Source organism: Solanum pennellii, chromosome 10 (genome assembly GCF_001406875.1).
Source record: "Solanum pennellii chromosome 10, SPENNV200".
NCBI lineage: Eukaryota > Viridiplantae > Streptophyta > Magnoliopsida > Solanales > Solanaceae > Solanum > Solanum pennellii.
Genome location: NC_028646.1, coordinates 80,642,237 through 80,662,618, shown reverse-complemented (window position 1 = coordinate 80,662,618; position 20,382 = coordinate 80,642,237). Strand labels below are relative to the sequence as shown.

The 20,382-nt window shown below is 34.4% G+C and overlaps 2 protein-coding genes across 4 annotated transcripts; one reads left to right on the top strand and one right to left on the bottom strand.

Annotated features, from left to right (window-relative positions):
• Positions 1-2,265: 2,265 nt before the first annotated feature.
• Positions 2,266-14,421, bottom strand: LOC107002175 (cell division cycle protein 48 homolog). Of its 3 annotated transcripts, none has more exons than XM_027912401.1 (10): positions 14,372-14,421; positions 10,767-10,844; positions 7,017-7,182; positions 5,140-5,368; positions 4,115-4,881; positions 3,805-4,026; positions 3,651-3,722; positions 3,269-3,550; positions 2,822-3,181; positions 2,266-2,737 (listed from the first exon to the last, which is right to left on the bottom strand). In XM_027912401.1, exons 1-10 carry the CDS (start codon positions 14,404-14,406, stop codon positions 2,438-2,440), a joined length of 2,511 nt encoding a protein of 836 aa, XP_027768202.1. In that variant the 5' UTR covers positions 14,407-14,421; the 3' UTR covers positions 2,266-2,437. The 3 variants fall into 3 exon arrangements, with proteins under 3 accessions (XP_027768202.1, XP_027768203.1, XP_015055575.1); XM_027912402.1 differs by lacking the exon at positions 14,372-14,421 and adding an exon at positions 14,239-14,366; XM_015200089.2 differs by lacking the exons at positions 10,767-10,844; positions 14,372-14,421 and adding an exon at positions 7,279-7,438.
• A 208-nt stretch (positions 14,422-14,629) lies between these two features.
• On the top strand, positions 14,630-17,754 carry LOC107002176 (thylakoid lumenal 15.0 kDa protein 2, chloroplastic). Its single transcript, XM_015200090.2, has 6 exons — positions 14,630-14,892; positions 16,535-16,638; positions 16,876-16,966; positions 17,069-17,137; positions 17,226-17,335; positions 17,429-17,754. Exons 1-6 carry the CDS (start codon positions 14,700-14,702, stop codon positions 17,519-17,521), a joined length of 660 nt encoding a protein of 219 aa, XP_015055576.1. The 5' UTR covers positions 14,630-14,699; the 3' UTR covers positions 17,522-17,754.
• Positions 17,755-20,382: the final 2,628 nt, after the last annotated feature.

The window sequence follows — 20,382 nt, the reverse complement described above, 5'->3', positions numbered from 1 at the left end:
AAAAACCACATGTACATTTATATTATATCCTCTTCCAACTATATATAAATGTTCTTTTTTCTTCTTTGATTTCATATCCATGGAACCAAAAGAATTTGAAATTGAAGAGAAAATTATTATTATTAGTAGTAATGCAAATCGTTGCACCGCGAAAATTTCGAAAAAAAATAGTTTGATGAAGAAGTGCAAGGATTTGGCAAAGAAGCAGAAAGCTAAGTTTTATATTCTTAGGAGATGCATAGCTATGCTTGTTTGTTGGCATGAAAGAAATGATCATTGAATTTTATAAGCTTGCAAGTTTCTTTATGAATTTTAGTATATAGTTTTTAATTTTGATTTTGGGCGTTTTATAGGTTTCATGATTAGTTTTTATGCTTTAATATTGTTTCATCTTGCTTCATAGTTTAATTTCTTGGTAAGAAGCTAATTTATATTGTGATTTCTTAACTAAATATGTGATGAAATAAGTGTTCAAGTTGCTACAAGATATATATTATATAGTATATATAACTATAGCTTTGATGCATTTAGTATTATTTTTTTAGTTTATTGTTCCCTACAAAATTATTGTGCTAGAAGTTACTCACTTCGTTTTATTTATGTTTGACTTTGCACAAATCTTTAAAAAATAGTAAAACAAAATAATAATTTTACTATATCAACTAATTACTCTTGAAGTCATATGAAATTTTAAATGGTGAAAATGATTAGTAGTTCTTAATAATAAAGGTAAAATTAGTAAAAAACAATAAATTATCTCTTGATTTATTAAATTAAACAAATAAAAATGAATATCTACTTGTAATATAAAGAATATGTAAATAAGACAGAGGAAATAGTTTATCCGATCTCAAATATTAGTCTTTGTATCAAACATAATTTATTTCAAGATATACCATGCATGCTTTAGAAGAATAAGAAATTATAATAAAACGAGAATTTTTTTAGTTTAGATAGTATTCTACTGTTGCATATGACATTTTAGGCAAATTTCACAACAAAAATAAAGATACTAGCTAGAGTGAAGTGATATATATAAGATTTAGGTATAATATAAGTTCACAAGTATAATACAATTTCGAATTCATTAATAACATAATTTAAATTATATATATTTTTTTAAATTTACTAAATAAAAAATAATACGTATCATAAACTTAGATATTTTCGAAAAGGCAACCCATGGAGTGGGCATTGCAGAAGGATGAAAGGAGCGGACAGCAAGAATCTGCAGTCTGCACCAAAACAGGGCCACTCGTGTGCACCCTTCTTATTTGGTCCACTTTTTTGGGCCCCTAAACCAATCACATCATTTCACTTTTCTTCGTTAATACGAGTTTCGTTCGTTTTTAATAGTTCAGTATTATATGAGAAAAAAAAATATATCTTAAACTATCATATGTAATACGATATTTATCAAGTATCAGGTCAACGGATAAGATTGTGTCACGTGTCTTTATTTAGTTTTTCGTTAGAGTGAAAGGCATACATGCTCTAATTTTTGAACCATAGGGGCACCAAAGTCCAAAATGTATGACGGTGGGTATAGTATTTGCATGTCATTTACAATTGTTTGAGGGTGTATTTATCCTTTTCCTCTTATATTAATTTTAACATATTTCTTAATGAATAACAAAAATTACATAATTATGCCCTTTAACTTGGTTTCGAATCACATTTATGTCCTTCAACTTTGGGTGTGCACAAGTAGAGACTTAAACTTGTATAAAGTTGAACAAATATACACACGTCTAATATGTCATCCTACATGTCATTTTTTGTCCTGCGTGGTGTCCTACGTGTATTTTGTCATGTAGGACTCATATGTTTATTTATTTAAAAGTTGGATAATTCATATGTTTATTTATTTAAAAGTTGGATAATTAAAGTGTCTGTTTATGCATGATGAAAGTTGGAGGTCAAAGTTAAAATTTGAAGCTAAATTTAGAGTCCCATATATGTATTATGCCTAAATAAAATGACAATTTTATTATATCGCTTTTTCAATACAATAGTTTTATATTTTATATCTAATTTTATTCTTAACATTAAAGATTTAAAACCTTTTAGATACTTGATAGGTTTTTAACAAAATTATAGCAAGTGCAAAATTTCCTTGAGAGAAGTCAAAACACAACCAATAGTTTAGTAGCTACGTTGTTTGGCACCAATAATTCAGTGCTAAAAAATAGTGTTTCCTAATTCAAAAAATAAAAAAAAACTCGTTGTTTGGCACCAAAGTCATATATTAAGAAAATAAAGAAATATAATGGAAGATCCAAATATAAATTAAACTGAGCAAAAAGGATCCAAAACATAAAATTATGAACTGAGAGCAGCAAAGGAGAGATTTCAATTTGCTACTCACAAGTTTTTAAACTGAATTAATACAGAGTTCCAAATGTATGTAAAATATGAAAGTAAAACTTGGACAACCTTAACTATACAGGTCATCTTCATCTGCTCCACCAGCTGAAGTTGCAAAGGGGTCAGCAGCAGTTCCAGTTGCCCCTGCAGTGCTGGTCTCGGAAAATCGGAATTCAGAACCGAAACCTCTGGACTGTTGCAACGTCTGAGCGAAAGCTTGGTACTTCCGAATATCAGCGTCACTGACACTCCTCCTGGCGTACTTCATTGATTCCTCAAAATGAGCAGCCTTGATCTCAGGTACCTCGTCTTCAACGTCTTCCTCCATGGCTTCAGGATTCTCACTTCTCCTTTTCTCCCTCTCGATATCCTGCAAACGAACATGTTAATTTTCTGTAACCAACGGATGCTAGACTAATAGTTATCAACGGACTAGAGGAGCACAGGAACTTACTTTCTCAATGTTTTCTCTGATGGCGTATTTGCAAGCACGTTGACAGATCTCTGTAATGTCAGCTCCACTAAAGCCCTGTGTATACTTTGCAAGAGCTCTTAGATCGATATCCTTAGAAAGAGGTGATTTCCTCAGGCATGCCTTGAAAATTTGGTGACGAGAATCTTCATCAGGGAGAGGAATATAAATCAATTGGTCAAGACGACCAGGACGCAAAAGTGCAGGATCAATAATATCTGGCCTATTGGTTGCACCAATAATGAACACAGTTTTCTTAGCGTTCATGCCATCCATTTCAGTAAGGAGTTGATTCAAAACTCTGTCAGCAGCTCCCCCAGCGTCTCCCGAACTACTTCCTCTCTGAAAAATTTAAGATCAATCAGTAAGATGGACAAATAAATACCACAAAGAAGCCATAGATTACTGGTTAAGAACAAGGTAACAAACCTGTGTGGCGATTGAGTCCAGTTCATCAAAAAACAGGACACACGGAGCAGATTGTCGGGCCTTGTCAAATATTTCTCTAACGTTGGCTTCACTCTCACCAAACCACATGGTAAGCAGCTCTGGACCCTTGATACTGATGAAGTTAGCCTGGCATTCATTTGCAATGGCCTTTGCGAGCAAAGTTTTACCACATCCAGGTGGGCCATAGAAAAGGACTCCCTTCGAGGGAGACATACCAAACTTCTCGAATTTCTCAGGATGCTCCACTGGATATTGAACAGTCTGCGCAACAAGTTGATTGAAAATAAAAACAATTAATGTGAAAAGAACAGCAGATTAAAAATAAATTAAAATGGTCATTTCATTAGGACCCTAAACATACCTCTTGGAGCTCACGCTTGACATTCTCAAGTCCTCCAATATCCTCCCATGAAACATTGGGAACTTCAACAACCTGCTCAGACAAAAGTTGCATAGTTAAAATCAAATGAGATTTAGTAGGTGTCATATATAGAAAATAAGAGAATCAGACTTACGGTTTCACGCAAGGCAGAAGGATTGCTCGTCCCAAGAGCAGTTTGGAAGTGCTCATTTGTCACAGCCATAGAGTTCAGAATCTCTGCATCAATGGTCTCATCCTCCAAATCTATCACGTCCATCTTCTCTCTGATGCATTGAAGTGCAGCCTCGGTACACAAAGCTGCTAAATCAGCTCCAACATAACCATGAGTGTCTTTGCAAATTCTTTCTAAATCAACCTGCAATGAAAGATCCCAAAGTTAATAAAATGCAAGTCTTGATGGAAGAAGATTTGAGAACAGTAAAAAGTTGAAAATGAAAAATTACTTCTTCAGCAAGCTTCATGTTCTTTGTATGGATACGAAGCACCTCAAGACGCCCCACTTCATCCGGAACACCAATGTCTATTTCCCTGTCAAATCTACCGAACCTTCTTAAGGCAGGGTCAATGCTATTGGGGCGATTAGTGGCACCCATAACAATTACATGGGCACGTGACTTAAGTCCATCCATAAGTGTCAAAAGCTGGGAGACAATCCTCCGCTCCACCTCTCCATTTGTCTTCTCACGTTTAGGAGCTATTGAATCAATTTCGTCGATGAAAATAATTGATGGTGCATTCTTCTCAGCTTCTTCAAATGCTTTTCTGAGATTACTTTCACTTTCGCCCGCCAATTTAGACATGATCTCTGGACCATTAATGCAGAAAAAGAACGCACCAGTCTCATTTGCAACAGCTCGGGCTATTAAAGTCTTTCCTGATCCAGGAGGTCCATACAACAAAATTCCTTTGGGAGGCTTGACACCAATAGATTTGAAGAGTTGTGGGTGCCTTAGTGGCAGCTCAACAAGCTCCCTTATCTGAGCCATTTGTTTACGCACACCACCAACATCGTCATAACCAACCTCATCTAGTCTATTCTCATCTTCCCTAATCACAGGTTCACCCTCACAAAATATTTCAGTATCAGGGGCAACGACACAGTATTCAGCAGGATCAGTCTCGATTACCTTGAACTCAACACTTCTCATTCCCCCCCTTACCAGAAAAAGATCACCCTTCCTAACCGGTCTGTATGCTTCAAGAAAATAGGCTGCAGATAAATAAAATAAAGACACAAGATCATATCAGTGTTTGTATACACAACTAGGATGTGAATACATTACTTCAACAAGAAACACGAATGCTGATTATAATTAACTGGAGATCATATTCATTGCACTCTTAGGTGTATACTGTAACCTAAGTCCAGCCTATTTATTGCATGCATACACCAAAATCAAATATCCAAATTAATAGTAGCAGTGGCAAGCTAGCAGACAGATGATATTTCAAAACACATAATACTTACGCTTCAAGTAAGCATCAAAGAGGTTCCCAGTGACTCCTTCAATGGTGTCATCAATGGGAAGAATGTGTACGCGTTTGCCATATTTGACATCAGGACACTGATGCACAGAGACAACATCACCAAGTCGAACCCTTAGGTTATTTCTGACAACCTTGTTCATCCTAATCTTTGGCACGTCACAGGTGTCATCAGCAAGGGCGATGCAGATTGTATCTTTTCTCTTCTTACCCTGTAAGGAAAAACGAAGTTTTAGACATTAAATCTAACCATAAGATCATCATCCTAATCATATTATTCATATCCCAGCATCCAATTACTATCAGACCCTTCTTGTATCACCATAATATAGTGGTATTACAGAGCAACCTGCATATTCTCAAGTAGCAAAACAGAACTGCAATCATGAGAAAGCTTAACCAAACCTATTGGTCACAGAACATGATGGAAGAAACAAAAAAGGAATGGGAACAAAAACAAACCAAAAATGTCAGCATGCACTATAACCTCTTCAAAAATAAAAGAAATAAACACAAACAGAACAAAGCTAGATTCTTTAGGAGAAAAGAGCCAATATCGAAGCTTCTCTCAGCAAAACTTAATCCATAGTCTTAGAAGTTTCAACACTTCATCATGAAATTGACTCGGAGCAAAAACAAGCACAGTCATAGAGGTAAAGACAGCTCTAAAATACCAATACCAAATTTAACCATGAACTCTATACACATCAATCATTACTATCTTCCTCAATAGTAAACCAATCAAACCCTCATTATCATGAGTGAAATTCAACCCAGAAAAGCTACCAAAGTATAGAAGTTCCACAGCAAAAACCAGAAAATTGAAGAAGCTTAAACAAAATCACGGGTAAAAATCAGATCTTGATCAAGATTATCAGAAACCCAAATTCCAAAAGATCGAACTCCATAACCCTCACACTAGCCACCATTATTGAAAACCACAATACAAAGAACTACAAAACCTATAAAACCCCTCATATAATTGATGAGCCATAAGCACACAGAAGTACCAAATCTTGATACTATTTGCATATCTAAAAACAGCCAACTCAAGTAAATTTTAACAAAATCATGGGTAAATAAATATCAGAGACCATCAAGATTTCAGAAAGCCAGAACCCCAAATCAGATATCCAAGCAAATTAAAAGAATCCCAATCCAAAATCCCACACATTAAATCGAAAACCATAGTTCAAAGAACTAAAAACCCATCAAACCCCTTACATAATCGGTCATCCATAAACACACAGAACTAAGAACTAAGGCATGCTATCATTGCTTCCGGGTTCCTAGCTTTCAATTGCATTGAGGAAAGTGATGTCCTATGGTCCACAGTTTACTACTTGCACAGGTAAACACAGAACTCAAGTAAAATTTACCAAAATCATGAGTAAAAATCAGATCCTTGACCAAGATTTCTGAATCCAAAACCCAAATTCAGATTTCCATTTAACTCCAGAACCCTCACACTAACCACCATTTTCGAGAACCATAATACAAAGAACTAAAAACATATCAAACCCCTTTACAGAATCAGTCAGGCATATACTACCAAAGCCCAATGCTCTACTTGCTCATCTAAAACACAGAAACCTCAAAGCAAACTTTACCAATATCATGGGTAAAAATCAGACCTTGACCAAACTTCCTGAATCCAAAAACCCAAACTCAGCTTCCCAATCAAGCTCCAAAACCCTCACACTAACCACCATTATCAAAAACCATAATACAAAGAACTAAAAACCCATCAAACCCCTCATTCAATAATCAACCCATAAATCCACAAAACAACCAAAGTTCAAAACTTGCACAGCTAATCACAATAAACTCAACTAAATATCAACAAAAAAAAAATCAAACCTTGATCAATATAGTGTCACCACGAAAAAGCTGAAGCTTCTCCATAGTATCAGGATGAATAGCAACAACAGAGTTATCATCATTGGTTGCTTCATCCACCACAAGTCGATTCGGCGACTTCTTCCTCTCCAAAATCGCTGTACTAAAATCCCTCTTTGTCCCTTTACTGCATACACACAAAAACACATTTTTTTTCACAAAATACCAAAAAAAAAAATCGAAAATCTAACAAATTGTAAAGATCTGGAAAAAGGGTACTTACGAATCGGAAGATTCAGCTTTGTTAGTCATGATTTTGCAGAAATTGAAGAGTTTTGATTTGTTTGCGTAATATTTATAAGAGAAAAAAAAATCGGCCGAAGTTACAGCGAATTGGGAAAACGAAGAGTTATATAAAGAGGAATATCGCTATTTCTTGTTATCAAAGAAATCTGTTTTTTTATTTATTTTATAAATATTTGTTTTTATAGACTATAGAGTATATAGTTTTCCTTTTCATTGTTTAAATAGGAAGTAAACACTTTTTATTTTACTTTTCTTTTAAAATAAATAATAAAAAAATTCCTTTATTGTACTTTTCCTATTCTAATACGAATTTTAATGTGAATTTTTAAAGGATGCATAAAATTTAAACTGATCAATAAATTAAATTGAAAAAATATTATTAATTTATGATTATTTGATGAATGGGTATTTAATGATTTTACAAAATAAATTATAGGGTTATCAATTCGATTGTAATTTTAACTATTAATTATTATTTTTATTTTTTAGTCTTCAATTTACATTATTGTCCTAATTTGTGTTACACTTGTATTTAATAATAATTTATTTAATTCAAATATTTATTTTTATAATTAAAAATCGATAAAACGAACCAATAACACAAACCGACCAATTGCAGGTTAGTTTGGAAAAACAAAAGGACTTGGAATATAACAATACTAGCAATCATAAATAGATAATTTTTTCAGTTATTCTATCACAATAAACAAACAACAACAACACCACCTTACCTAAAGTTAATCTATCACTTATAAATAAAAAAGAAATACTAATTATTTATGGAGAAATCTCATATTTTTTTAGAAAAAATATTTTTTACACAAAAACTGGAACAATATGTATGACTTTCATATGTGTCTCTTTTTTTTTCTTTTTCTTTTTTTTTTAAAAAAAGCATCTACTTGTTATAGATTTAACTATCATGACAATTTATTACATATTTTTACTACTTAAAAGTGAATTTAATATCCCCTTGTTATGTGCAACACCACTCTTATAATATGCGATGTATTACGTTCACTGCCACATCAACACTATATCAACGTCATGTATCTGATCAGAGATACATTCGATATATATGTGCTCGTTTAGTATTAATTCTTACTTACAAGGATATACTATCCAAGGCTATAGCCTATACTAAATATTTGATATCAAATACACTGATAAAATTGATATTTGCAGGATAAAATCGATATCACAAACAAAATTGATTTTGGATACATAGATACATACAATTAGTAACACTTTGATATATTGTGAAATACAGATACTTAGAGAGGCCAGCAAGATACATATATTCATGAAATTGATTTTAGTTATAAAAATTCATACAATTTGTAAAGCTTAGATATATTCAGTAGAGGCAAGCAAGAGAGACAGAGAAACAAGCGAGAGAGTTAGTGTATCAAATATACATACACTTAATTTGACCGGCGTATACCTAGGAGTGGCAAGTTTCGAACAGGCAAGCTCAAAGGCGAAAAGTGATGAAATTATTGATGAAGGTTATTGCGTGACATACTTTAACTTAACTATTGTTGCATCCTGCCCCGTTTGAATTTGAAATTCATGATTCTAGAGCACTCTTCATTAATAATAACTAAACCACATTCTCGGACTCGAGAAAAAAATGTTACTCCTCAATCCAGCTCATATTCTTGTGCGAGCTGTAAATCAAGTAAAAAGGCTTTATGGATAGAGTCATTGCTTAAACAAAAGAAACAATTCGTGAATTTGTAGAGGCCTGTTGCTCAGACTCTTCGAAAATATTATGGTGCATGTTGGCATTTTAGGAGCATCCCATCATCTTAATTAGAATACAAAGATGAAATGGGAATGCACCTCATGTTCTTTAACCACAACAGAGGAACCTTTGTCCTCTACCTATAAATGATATACTGGAGATGTATGAAAGAATCGTCATTACCATAATAATGGATTTACACCAAGGATCAGCTTCGAAATACTACTTATTTACCCGAGTTATGGATGATCTAACCAACAAAATACAAGACGAAGTCTCATAGTATATTGTCTTAATCAAGAGCTTGAACTCATGTCGAGCTGGATACATGTACTTGAGCAACATTTTCGACCAGTTTTTTGGATGCTGCGCGGGAATATGAAAGAAGAACTGCTGAGATAGTGATAGAAAGAAACCAGAGTACAGTTAACAACAGTGCAATAGCTGTGTTGGTCGAAAGAATTGATTGCATTTTGTGAAGAAAAAAAGAATTCTGAGGTAGACAACTGTTGAACTGAACTGTAGTTCATATTAGTCCACGTAGTGGAGTGAATTGAAGAAAGCATAAGAGGCTGGGGACAAGGGGCCAGCTGGGAAGATAGCAAAAATGTTACTATCATGGCAACTTAGCATGAATATTAATATCTATCCAAAGTACATTGTACCAAGCTGATTATTTATGTACCTGAACCTGTAAATGCTTCGTTTCTTGCATTCTTACCATTCAAATTCTTTACTACCCAATAAATATACATCTATGGTGAACAGTCCTTTTCTCCTTCCCAACTTTCTATGGTTTCAACCCTAACCACATTTGTGTATACACACTGTATGGTACCAATAATAACAACAATATATGCAGTGTAATTCTATGCGGAGAGTATTGTGTATGTATAGAGACGTTGTTTCCGATATACACTATATGGTACTATACAATGGGGGTGGGGTATGAATTAGAGAATAGGGTTTTTGGTTCAATAGTAAGGGAATTAAGTGCATGTCATGAATTTGAATTATGCATCGGATTAGAATTTAGAATCGTGTACGAATTGGCTTTCAAGAGTTTCTGAATTATACTAAAGAGAACAAGCGGAATCATAGAAGTAAAGGACAGAGGAAGTACAAGACAATTAGATTTTCGTTCGACAATCCACGGAAGAGAACAGTGACAAAATGAAAATGTAAACTGGATAAATAGGATTGGTTACTGGCAATCCATGTTCCCAAAGACCCCCTCCAACAGTGACATTTCCATTGTGTCCCTTTGTGGGGAGGACAAGTTGGATAACCCAAAAATAGCTTGTCAAATGAGAAAATAAAGGCGGTCACGGTAGTCAGATACTATAAATAGGAGATTCCAATTCTTTTTGAAATATCACTTAAAACTTTCACAATAGAAAAACAAAAACTTGCACTTTTCTCAACATATTTTAGCAAGAATGAGCAAGAAAAACCAAAAAACAGAAGTGATATGTGGGGACTATTTTGCCGAGGTCAAGAAGATCATGAAGCTTTCTAAAAAGATGTTTCTCCACAAAATCAGCAACTGGAAGAAGTGGAAAGCTCAAGTTACAACTTCAACAAAGAAAGGGCACTTTTCGGTGCTCGCTCTAGGGGTGAATGCAGAGCCAAGGAAATTCTCATTGGCTTTAGATTATCTTTCTCATCCTACATTTATCAAGTTACTAGAAGAAGCAGAAAGAGAATTTGGATATTACCAGCAAGGCGTGATAGTCATACCATGTGAAGCCAGTGAGATCCAAAGACTTCTTTTACGCTGAGATTGCCATACAATGCTGCAGTACATAGGAGTTAAAAACTGTGTGCAACTAAATGAAACTAGTGAAAACAAGTACAAAAGGGTTTGAGGTACCCAAAAGAAAAAAAATTGAGAACTAAAATGCACATTGCATGTATGTAAGTTTGTGTTGCATGATTGTTTTAAATAAACGAAATGCAAAAACCATTTTAGACTTGGATGAACCTAAATTATTATTTGCAACTTTAATCCTCGACCATATCAGCTGTAAATTGAAATGGGGCTGCAAGACCCTGAATTTTCCATTAGACGTGTTGACAGCAAAAGTTCATAGGAAATTTAAAATAGCTAGCAGTAGACCATAGAAAAGGAAGACAGTTTTCTACCCTTCTGGCTTCACACCAAATGCATTTTAATGGTCATTAAATTGTGGTTTGAGTAGTAAACTTGGTGCTTCATGTGTTGTGGTAATAAACTGAATTTAGTCTATTCTAGGCTGTGTAGATTGTTGCCTCAAGTAGGCAACTAAAACCAGTCACTATACTTCTATAAGAATAGTACAGTGACATTAACTAGAAGGCACTGAAAGAGATAGAGTGCAGAGGGTGTCAACAACGACATCAATAAAAGTAATCAGTCAGTCAAGAACGACGCTGAATTGAGTTTTATGAACAACATAAGAAAAGTCCTTCAAACGAAATCTATTAGCAAGATGATATGTCCAAAGAAAAATAGAAAATCCAATAACTCATTTATTCAGAAGCAGACAGTGGCAGGTAAGGCTGGTAGAAGTTTTGCACAAAAAGATCATCGCTTAACCATAAAGAAGTTAATACAAGTGTACAACCACTATGTTGAATAATAATAGCAAAAAATTAACGTGATTGCAAATATCTTTTTGTAGCAAAAATCGGATGGAGTTCATAGTCCATCAAAAGCACCCCGATTATCACAAATGATACACCTAGTCTAGATATCCAGCAACAGTAACTAAGAGCAAACAGAATGGGCTAGAGATCAGTTGAATAAAACCATTAGAAATATATTCACGTTGCAGAATTCATTGCTGTTAATACTTTAAATACAAAAGAGGCAAGACATTAAAATTTCACAAGGTTTGAGAGAACACCACAAACATAGCCTGGACAAGGCCACTTCAGCAATTTAATGATGACAAAGGTTGTAAGGTTTGCAAGAAATGCCATAAGTATGTTTTCTTCTGCAAATTAAATTGACAACACTAGTGGCACTGACAAAATTCTAATGAAGAATCAAATTACCACTATATTTATTAATATTCTTACTTGTTCCAGTTGGATAACCAGAAGTGGCTGTGATATTTTCTACCCATTGGAGCTCTTTTCCATGGGGATGGTCTATACAGTTCATAGTTATCCTCTTACTAAAAGACACTTACCTGGGCAATGCTTAGATCCGCTCAACCTGATCTTTTTTGGTTCGGTTCATCCATACATCTCCCAATTGTCTGATTGTTTCTAAGAAGTTTTTGGATATCAAACAGACCTCCCTCAAAAGTATTTTTCATATCTCCATTTGCAAATCAGTTTCGTCAGCACATGTTGCTCTAGCTAATTGTCCGAAGATATCTGATTTGTGGAAATATTTACCACTTACTAAACAAACTATACCATCACCTTAGATCAACGAATGGAAGAGTTTAACTCATTGCCCGCTATACTTTGTTCCAGTTTCATGAATACAGTAGAACCCAAAAACTCTCTGTGATCTAAGTGATCACTGATGATCATCAAGTTGCTATTATCTTGTCAAATTTAAATACAAGTTAAGCACCACCTATCAGATTGGCATAATGACACTGGAAACAATCTCCTATATTGGTTTAACAGAAGTAGCAAGCTGTAGACTCGTGAATCCAAATTACAAGGTCATCAAAACTGTGAATGAACAGGCAGAAGAAGGGCAAACCATAGGCATTCATGAAGAGCAGATGACAGGGATCAGTATCATAGGATAAGCATCATATAATGTTGCACTCCCATCTCGTAAGCAAAAAATGACTCTATTTTCATGGGGAGACATGTATTCAGTGAAAATCACGAGGGTGGGAGGTAAGAGGATGGCAATCTGGCAGATTACAGTTATACTATTCGAAGCTGCATACTTCAGCATGTTTAAATGACAAGTTTAATCATTTGACATGAAAAAGCCAAAATTAAGCTATAAGTAAAATGACGCATCAACTCTTTTGAAGTAAAGATATTATAAGTTGCAATTTTGGTACTCAAATTATTGTTTCATCAATTCTTAGTCCACAAATTATTCTTGTCCCCAGTTTTACTTCCAATTTGCATGAAAAAGAAAAAGAATCACAATCAATCACCTTAAAAAAAATGCATGATTCCGTTGGAAATCCTTGATAGTTTCCATTTTTGTTCATACATTTCCTCCCTTTACATTTGTTTGATAAGATAAGGGAACAGATCAGAAAATGGAGAATTAAACAACTAACCTCCAAAAATGCTTTGCGCTACATCAGACTTCATCATAGACTTGTGGCATTCACAGGACAACTATAGTTTGACTGACTTCTATTTAGCCTAGTTAAGTGTTGATCTTCCTAACCGAATATGAAAGAATCCATCAAACTAGCCATTCCATGAACAAATTTACAAATGAGTCAACTCCTGCTGGTTTTCCGTAGCTTGCCTAAGTATCAGCTCTGCTCTCCTCTTCTTGTCATTTTTCTCTTCATCCCGCCTGAACCCTGATGCTCTCTCTGAGAACTCTTGTTCTTAAGTCTCAGATCCAAAGAACCGCACAAGACTTTCTTGCCATATCAACACTCTAAACATACAGCATACTTCTTATTAAAGGTGTTTTCTCCATGTCATATCCAGTTTCAGAAGGATCATCCTTCATTGTCTCGATTGCAGTAGAAAACAACTCCAGCAAGAAAAACATGGTTTTTGTCCATTTCATTATAAAGTTTAGCTCCAATAGGAACTGCAGCCTATATCTTTTTCTCCCTTCCTTTTTTGTCTTCGCTAACTCAATTATATCAGCAGCTTACGGATTAGATAACCTCTCATTCTATGCAAACGTGTGTATGCAAGCAAACCGATCAGGAAATGAAGGCAACCGTAAAGGTAATCTCTAGAGCTAGTTTCACAAACTCAACAATATCCATGATAATACGAGAATCCAAATCCACAATGATTCACCTCTAAGATCACATATGTACTTCACCATTGAAAACCTTCAAATCTAAAATTTTTTCACATATCTGTACCACCACAATCCTCAAAATTCTCCCTTAACTTAAAAAAAACAAAAAAAAACTAAACTTTCAGCTCAAACTTAGGTTACTTATACAACATAGAGTACCACTAACAAAAAACCTAAAACATAAAAAAAAAATCAAAAACTTATCCAACAAACAAAATACGAACCTGAAAATCCCTCAATTTCACGGTATACACATCGAATCGGGCCAGCGGAGTAAATTAAATTCCTAAAATGCAACAAATTTGAGAGCAAAAGAGAGAAGATATGTAATTGCTGCAAATGGGATGAGAGTGATACCTGGAAACGAAGAGGCCAGTTTTTCGATATCTCATATAATCTCTGTTACTAATCTTTAATTGGGGGCAATAATTTTGTTAAATTAAATTCGTGAAGATAGCGAGAGTGTTTTCGAAATATTTTTAACATAGATCTTGTACCTTTACCTCATGTTTCTTTATTTTTATAAATCATTTTCGATAATATGAAGTTGAGTCATATTCGATATAATTTTTTTTTAATATTTATAAGTTCTAATGTTTAAATTAGATTCAAATGAAATAAATTAAGAATACATTATTCTAGAGTGAGGATACGTGCCCATTTCTATAGACACAGAGAACTGAAAATGGCTTCTCTTTTCCATCTTCCTTCATCTCTCACATTCCGCAAAATTTTTCACTCTCCCATTAGAGCATCACATTCTCATTCCAGAATTTCAGTCAAGAATGAAAACCCACTTCCAAAATTATCCAAATTTTCATCAAAGACTTTGAATTTCTTGCTTTCTGGTTCTTTAGCTCTTGCTCTTTCACTAACAGGTAACTTAACAATTAAATTTAGTATTTCTATGAATTGTCTTTAGTAGTTTGTATAGTTGTTGCAAATGGGTTCTTGTTAAAATTTACAATTTCGACTTTATTGGCTTTGATTTGCATACTAAAGATCGTTACAACTGTAAATTGACTGCTAAAAATTTGTTTTTTCTTTTTTCTATATCCCTATGTAGTATTAAAGCTTAGATGGGTTGGAATTTTATTTTTTTCAGAGTAAGCTGGAGCTCATAGATTTTCAACTCCATTTGTGCATTTTCTCATCAAAGACAACACTTTATTTGTGCTAAAAGCCTTAGAGTTTTTTTGCGCTTTTCGCTTTTGATAACACTGGTCTAACCATCATATAAAAATCTGGTTTATAGCAGCGGAGGGTGTTGTTTAGCGATCAATAAAGTGGGTTGGTTTCAATTTCGATTCCTTATGGAGGCAAAAATACTAAGTGATTCCGTCCTATTTGTTCAAGCCTTGGTGGTAACAAGTATGTGTGAAATTAGTTGAGGTGTGATCAAGATGGGCTCCAATAGGGGTGTAGAGTTCCTAAGGGAAGGCAAGCACAATTATATATGTAAAGTCCTAGCTGTCAGCAAGGCAATTCCGCTATAAAGTCTACCGGCCAGAAACTCCAACTAGTTGTATGGGGTGGGGTGCTTGAGAAAAGCTGCTTTGGATATGAGTAATTCCTAAAAAAGGAAAAGGCAAAGTCCGGCCGGACGCCACAGTGTAAGCGCTTCAGTTGTCCATAAGTGTGAGCAGCCAATGCAACTTATAATCATGATCAATTTCTCGAACCGAACATAAATTCATGCTCCTCAGTTTGACTCTGTTTAGATGAACCCATACCACAAGGCTTCATCCGCCTTGTCTCGAGCTGTATAACTCTCTAGCTAGAAACATGCTGGTCTAAACTATTAGATATGTTCGCAATTTTCCTTGTCAAAGCAATTCTATTATCCGCGTCTAACATTCGATAAGTAATTTCTGATTTCCACAGCTTGCTTTTCTTCTGTAAGATACAATACCATATTACTTTTCAAATGTATACAGGGAAAGCAAACTGCTGGCCAACAAAGCCATTTTCCAAAAACTCTAACTTGAGACCTTAAATTGTCATATTGAGCTCCTATTTCCAGCCTTGGTTATCTCTTTGAATAAGCCATACATGATGACAAATTTTCATGGCGACGTGCCAGAGGAGTATTGGACAAATACATGCTTCTGATAGAATTTCGGAAATAATCCTCTAGTTTAGCAACAAAACGGAACATCTTGTAGACCTTCTGAAATGACATTCAATAATATTAGTGAAGATATTAATCACTTGATTTACAATGTTGAATGACACAGCATTTGAACTCATTCTGGTATCGTCTTACTTCATAACTATAAAGTAAGTACTATCTTAACAATTGGAACGTTAAAACTTAATAATTCCTTTTAATTAAAATAATTTTTAGTTAGTTCGTTCTTATTTCATAACACTGAATCAGTAGGGAATGTACTTCAGAACAGTGCAGGATATATTTTCTTGGATATGTTCTATTTCTTAGAAAATGTGTGCTTTGATATTTCTTGACTTGTTTTTTTCTTGGATTGTAATGCTGAGTGAAAAATAAACCTACCGTTGTAGGAGTTGGTATTGCTGAGGGATTAGTAGGGGTGAACAAGCCGGAACTGCTACCGAAGGAGTTTACTTCAGTTATTGATGTTGCTGGCTTCCTCTCGGATGGTCAGGTGTGATTTATGGTCCCTTGATAAGAGAGGCATTTTTTATTGTTCTTATGCTCATCATATTTCCTTGCCTTGCTTTCTCTAATTTGTTTTCTCTGCTAAAAGACTTTAGCTACGCGGTTTAAAAAATATCGCCCTTTTATCTTTTCCTATGCGCACTAATGTATACTTGAACTGACATAGCTGTTATTTCATATGAAAGGAACAAAAATGCTCATGATGGTTATTATTTGTTCACAGGAGAAAAGACTTGCACAAGAGATCACAGATATAGAAAAGGATACTGGTTTTAAGCTGCGAGTTTTAGCTCAGAACTATCCTGATACGCCTGGTACATATACTATTATTGGTGTCTAATTTATCTGTCGTCTATCGGTACTTAACCAAACTTCTTTAAAAGTATAATGGTGATGTTTCAATGCTATATTCACAGGCTTAGCTATTAAAGATTTTTGGCAAGTGGATGACAGGACTATAGTTTTTGTTGCTGATCCTACATTTGGTAAGTAATATGCCTGAAATCCTTCTCTTTTTCCCAGATAAAATCTGTGCTGTTGAATTATCATCTTGTGCTTACTGTGTTCATTCAGGAAACATACTGAATTTCAACGTTGGAGCTACAGTGGATCTCGATATTCCACGTAGCTTCTGGAGCCGTTTGGCAGGGACATACGGAAACATGTTTTATTGGAAAGAAAAGGTATAACTTTTTACTTTTTTCCTTTTCCCTCGAGATGTATTTCCGAGATTTTGAAGATTGAGTACTCTTATATGAATCTGATGTGTGAAACAGGGTGAAGACGCGTCTATTGAGGCTGCTGTTATGGCTATATCAAGCTGCTTGAGAGAACCAGTTGGTCCGAATAATTGCTCAGAGGTGAAGTAATATCCGCGTTACACTGCAGAGCTTGTTCCATTTTTCAATTGATCTCTGTACAACATATTTGTCGATAAGACGAATGATCAATGTAGTGTTATACAATGTATTTCTTTTTACTGTCACTGTAAAGAAAAGGAAAATGATGAAAGAAGCTATAGACCATTTATTTTCTGGAATTTGAACTTGTGAATTGTGATATTGACTCCATCAATGAAGAAATTGCATATTTTAGAGAAAAATTTCACACTGTTATGGTCTCTTTTTAAAGGCTTTTTAGCTATGAAAACTACTTGGGGATAGTGTTTCTTGAGGTCCATTTTAGTTATTATGAATCAGTCTTGGCCCAACGTGGCCACCTACTCGGATGTCACACAACTAGTTATTGGGCTAAAAAGAAGTAACATAATTGAAAGGCTTTCACAAAGGGTATAAAGGATTACGGATGAGAAAGAAGGGTTTATGTAAATTGTTGAAAAAAAATGTCTAGTTCTCTCATCCGTTTCTCTGAGTTCTATTTCTCATTCATTTCTTCTACATGTGTTCTTCAATCCCCTTTCAGTTTTTAAATTCCTTTGTAATTTCAATTACGAGTTAGTGAATAAATTATCAGTTATTTGAATTTGAATTGAGTTGCTCTTGTTATTGGGTTTGTTACATTAGTTTTGTCATTGCTAAAAACAAATGTTACAAATAGTCGTCACTTTTAAAAAATCGATAATAACAACATACTTAGTATAATTTTACAACTGGAATCAGGGAGGGTGGTGTATACGCATTCTTACTCTTAGCTTATATTAGAGCGGTTATTTTTCGAAAGAGTCTCGGTTCAAGTAAAACATGTAAAGAATCTAGTATGGAAAGCAAACACAGTAGTGAAGAAGTCACGTTGAAAACAATAAAGAAGAGAATAGTAACAACAACAAGTTACGATAACCGAAGCAAATCAAAACAACGGTTAATACTAAAATCAAAAAATACGATAATAGGAGATTAGGAGGATAATAGTAACAATACTAACATTGAAAATAGACAACACTCGATTACCTGCTAAGTACCCTAATTCTAAACTTCTATCGTATGACATGTTCTGTCTAAGTACCTCTCCCAATTCTTCGTTAACCAACCTTTACCTTTCATCATTTCCAAGCTCATAAATAGTAATATAACAGTAGAGTTGAAGCAACTTTACAAAATTATTTTTCAAACTTTTATAATGTATAGTCCGAGTATATTTTTATTAAGTTATAAAGAAATTTACATAATAGTAACTCCACTTATAAGATCATTACAACTAAAATATATACTATAATCATTTCTTAATAAAGTTATTAATTACTAATTACTCCCAATTAATCTTGAGCTGCAAAATAATCTTGTCTAATTCCTCATGTGAACAAGGAATTTCCAAAACACCTTTTTGTCTAAATCCATATTCTTCTTCAGCCAACTTTAATAAACTCAAAAATATTGGATTTTTTAACCAATTTAATTCTAAAATAAACCTTTTTCTTTCTTCCTTAGTATTGACAGCAAAAATAGCAAAATGTCCTTCCTTCACATCATATGGTACAACTTCTTCATCTTCTATCGACGTTTCTTTGAAATCAATTCTATTTTTATCGTCATTATAACGAGTCAAAAAATAAATCTTGATGACCTTCTTGATTAAAAGCTTAAATATTATCATGCTTTTAATTCTTTCTCCCCCAATTATCTTGAACATTTTTGAAATGATTTTTGTGAGTAAAATTTGTGAGAAAATATAATGTGTAGAAATGAAAAGGGGAATTTTATAATTAACTTATGTAGGATAAGAAGGGAACAAATGAAATTTCTTAGAGGCTTCAAATTTCAATATATATGGGTCCATTTATTTATATTATATAGTTGTCATCCTTGTGTAATTGAAACATTTTATGGGTTTTTTCCTGCTTTAATTTGAAAATTTAATATATGTTATCCAATGTCTATACTTGTGACAACTCCCTCGGGATCCACATACTCAGGTATTGTCTCTGCCATGGGCGGCCATTCGCTCTTTTAATCCCCTCTTATTGGCTCGCAGCCTCAAGGGAGAATCGAACCCGTGACCTATGGCTCCTTTACATCCCTCCCAAGGAGATCGCCTCTTACCAATTGATCTGCAGCTCAATTGGTAAGAGGCGATCTCCTTGGGANAGAGCGAATGGCCGCCCATGGCAGAGACAATACCTGAGTATGTGGATCCCGAGGGGGTTGTCACAAGACATACAGGGTACACGTGGTTTCGTACTCATACTACGCTTGTTGCACTCTTTGTGGTGCAGATTCGATTCCGAGTAGGAGCACATCTCGTGGAGCAAATTGAGTCCGGCTTGAAGCTCTTGGAGTTGTGGTGAGCTGCTTGGCTGTTCCGTGGCCCACACCTCCCTCTATCTTTACGTATTCTGTTATTCAGTATTCAGACAGGATATCCCTTAAGTTAGATTTGTCATTTTAGTTTCAGACTTGCATCGTATTCTAGAAGCTCTTGTACTTAAGACACCAATTCTTGGGGTGATATATTTTAGCTTCCGCATTTCGTACTTATAAGGAACTCAATGTTGGAGATTCTTGCTAAGTATTAGTCTTTTTACTCATTTGTTGGTTTAGTTGGGTTAATATGTTGGGTTGGCTTACCTATTGGTTGGGAACATAGGTGCCATCACGACTTGCAAATTTGGGTCGTGACAATACTAGTGGGAAAAAAGGTGCATGTATTTGTTGAATATTTTCTAGCTCTTTATATATGATCTGATTATAATCTAAAACATCATCTATAACAATCTTAATTATATTAGTCAATTTCTTTTAATAAGTATGAAACTTAATTATTCAAATTTATAGAT

What these genes read in the sequence shown, in the direction of transcription:
- LOC107002175 (XM_027912401.1), bottom strand. Translation starts at nt 14,406, where the DNA reads ATGAGATATCGAAAAACTGGCCTCTTCGTTTCCAG. An exon ending in ACATGAAGCTTGCTGAAGAA is followed by an intron (nt 4,027 to 4,114) that starts GTAATTTTTCAT and finishes CTTTCATTGCAG; the next exon opens with GTTGATTTAGAAAGAATTTG. An exon ending in CTTCTGCCTTGCGTGAAACC is followed by an intron (nt 3,723 to 3,804) that starts GTAAGTCTGATT and finishes TTGTCTGAGCAG; the next exon opens with GTTGTTGAAGTTCCCAATGT.
- LOC107002176 (XM_015200090.2), top strand. Translation starts at nt 14,700, where the DNA reads ATGGCTTCTCTTTTCCATCTTCCTTCATCTCTCACATTCCGCAAAATT. An exon ending in TCTTGCTCTTTCACTAACAG is followed by an intron (nt 14,893 to 16,534) that starts GTAACTTAACAA and finishes CTACCGTTGTAG; the next exon opens with GAGTTGGTATTGCTGAGGGA. An exon ending in GAACTATCCTGATACGCCTG is followed by an intron (nt 16,967 to 17,068) that starts GTACATATACTA and finishes CTATATTCACAG; the next exon opens with GCTTAGCTATTAAAGATTTT.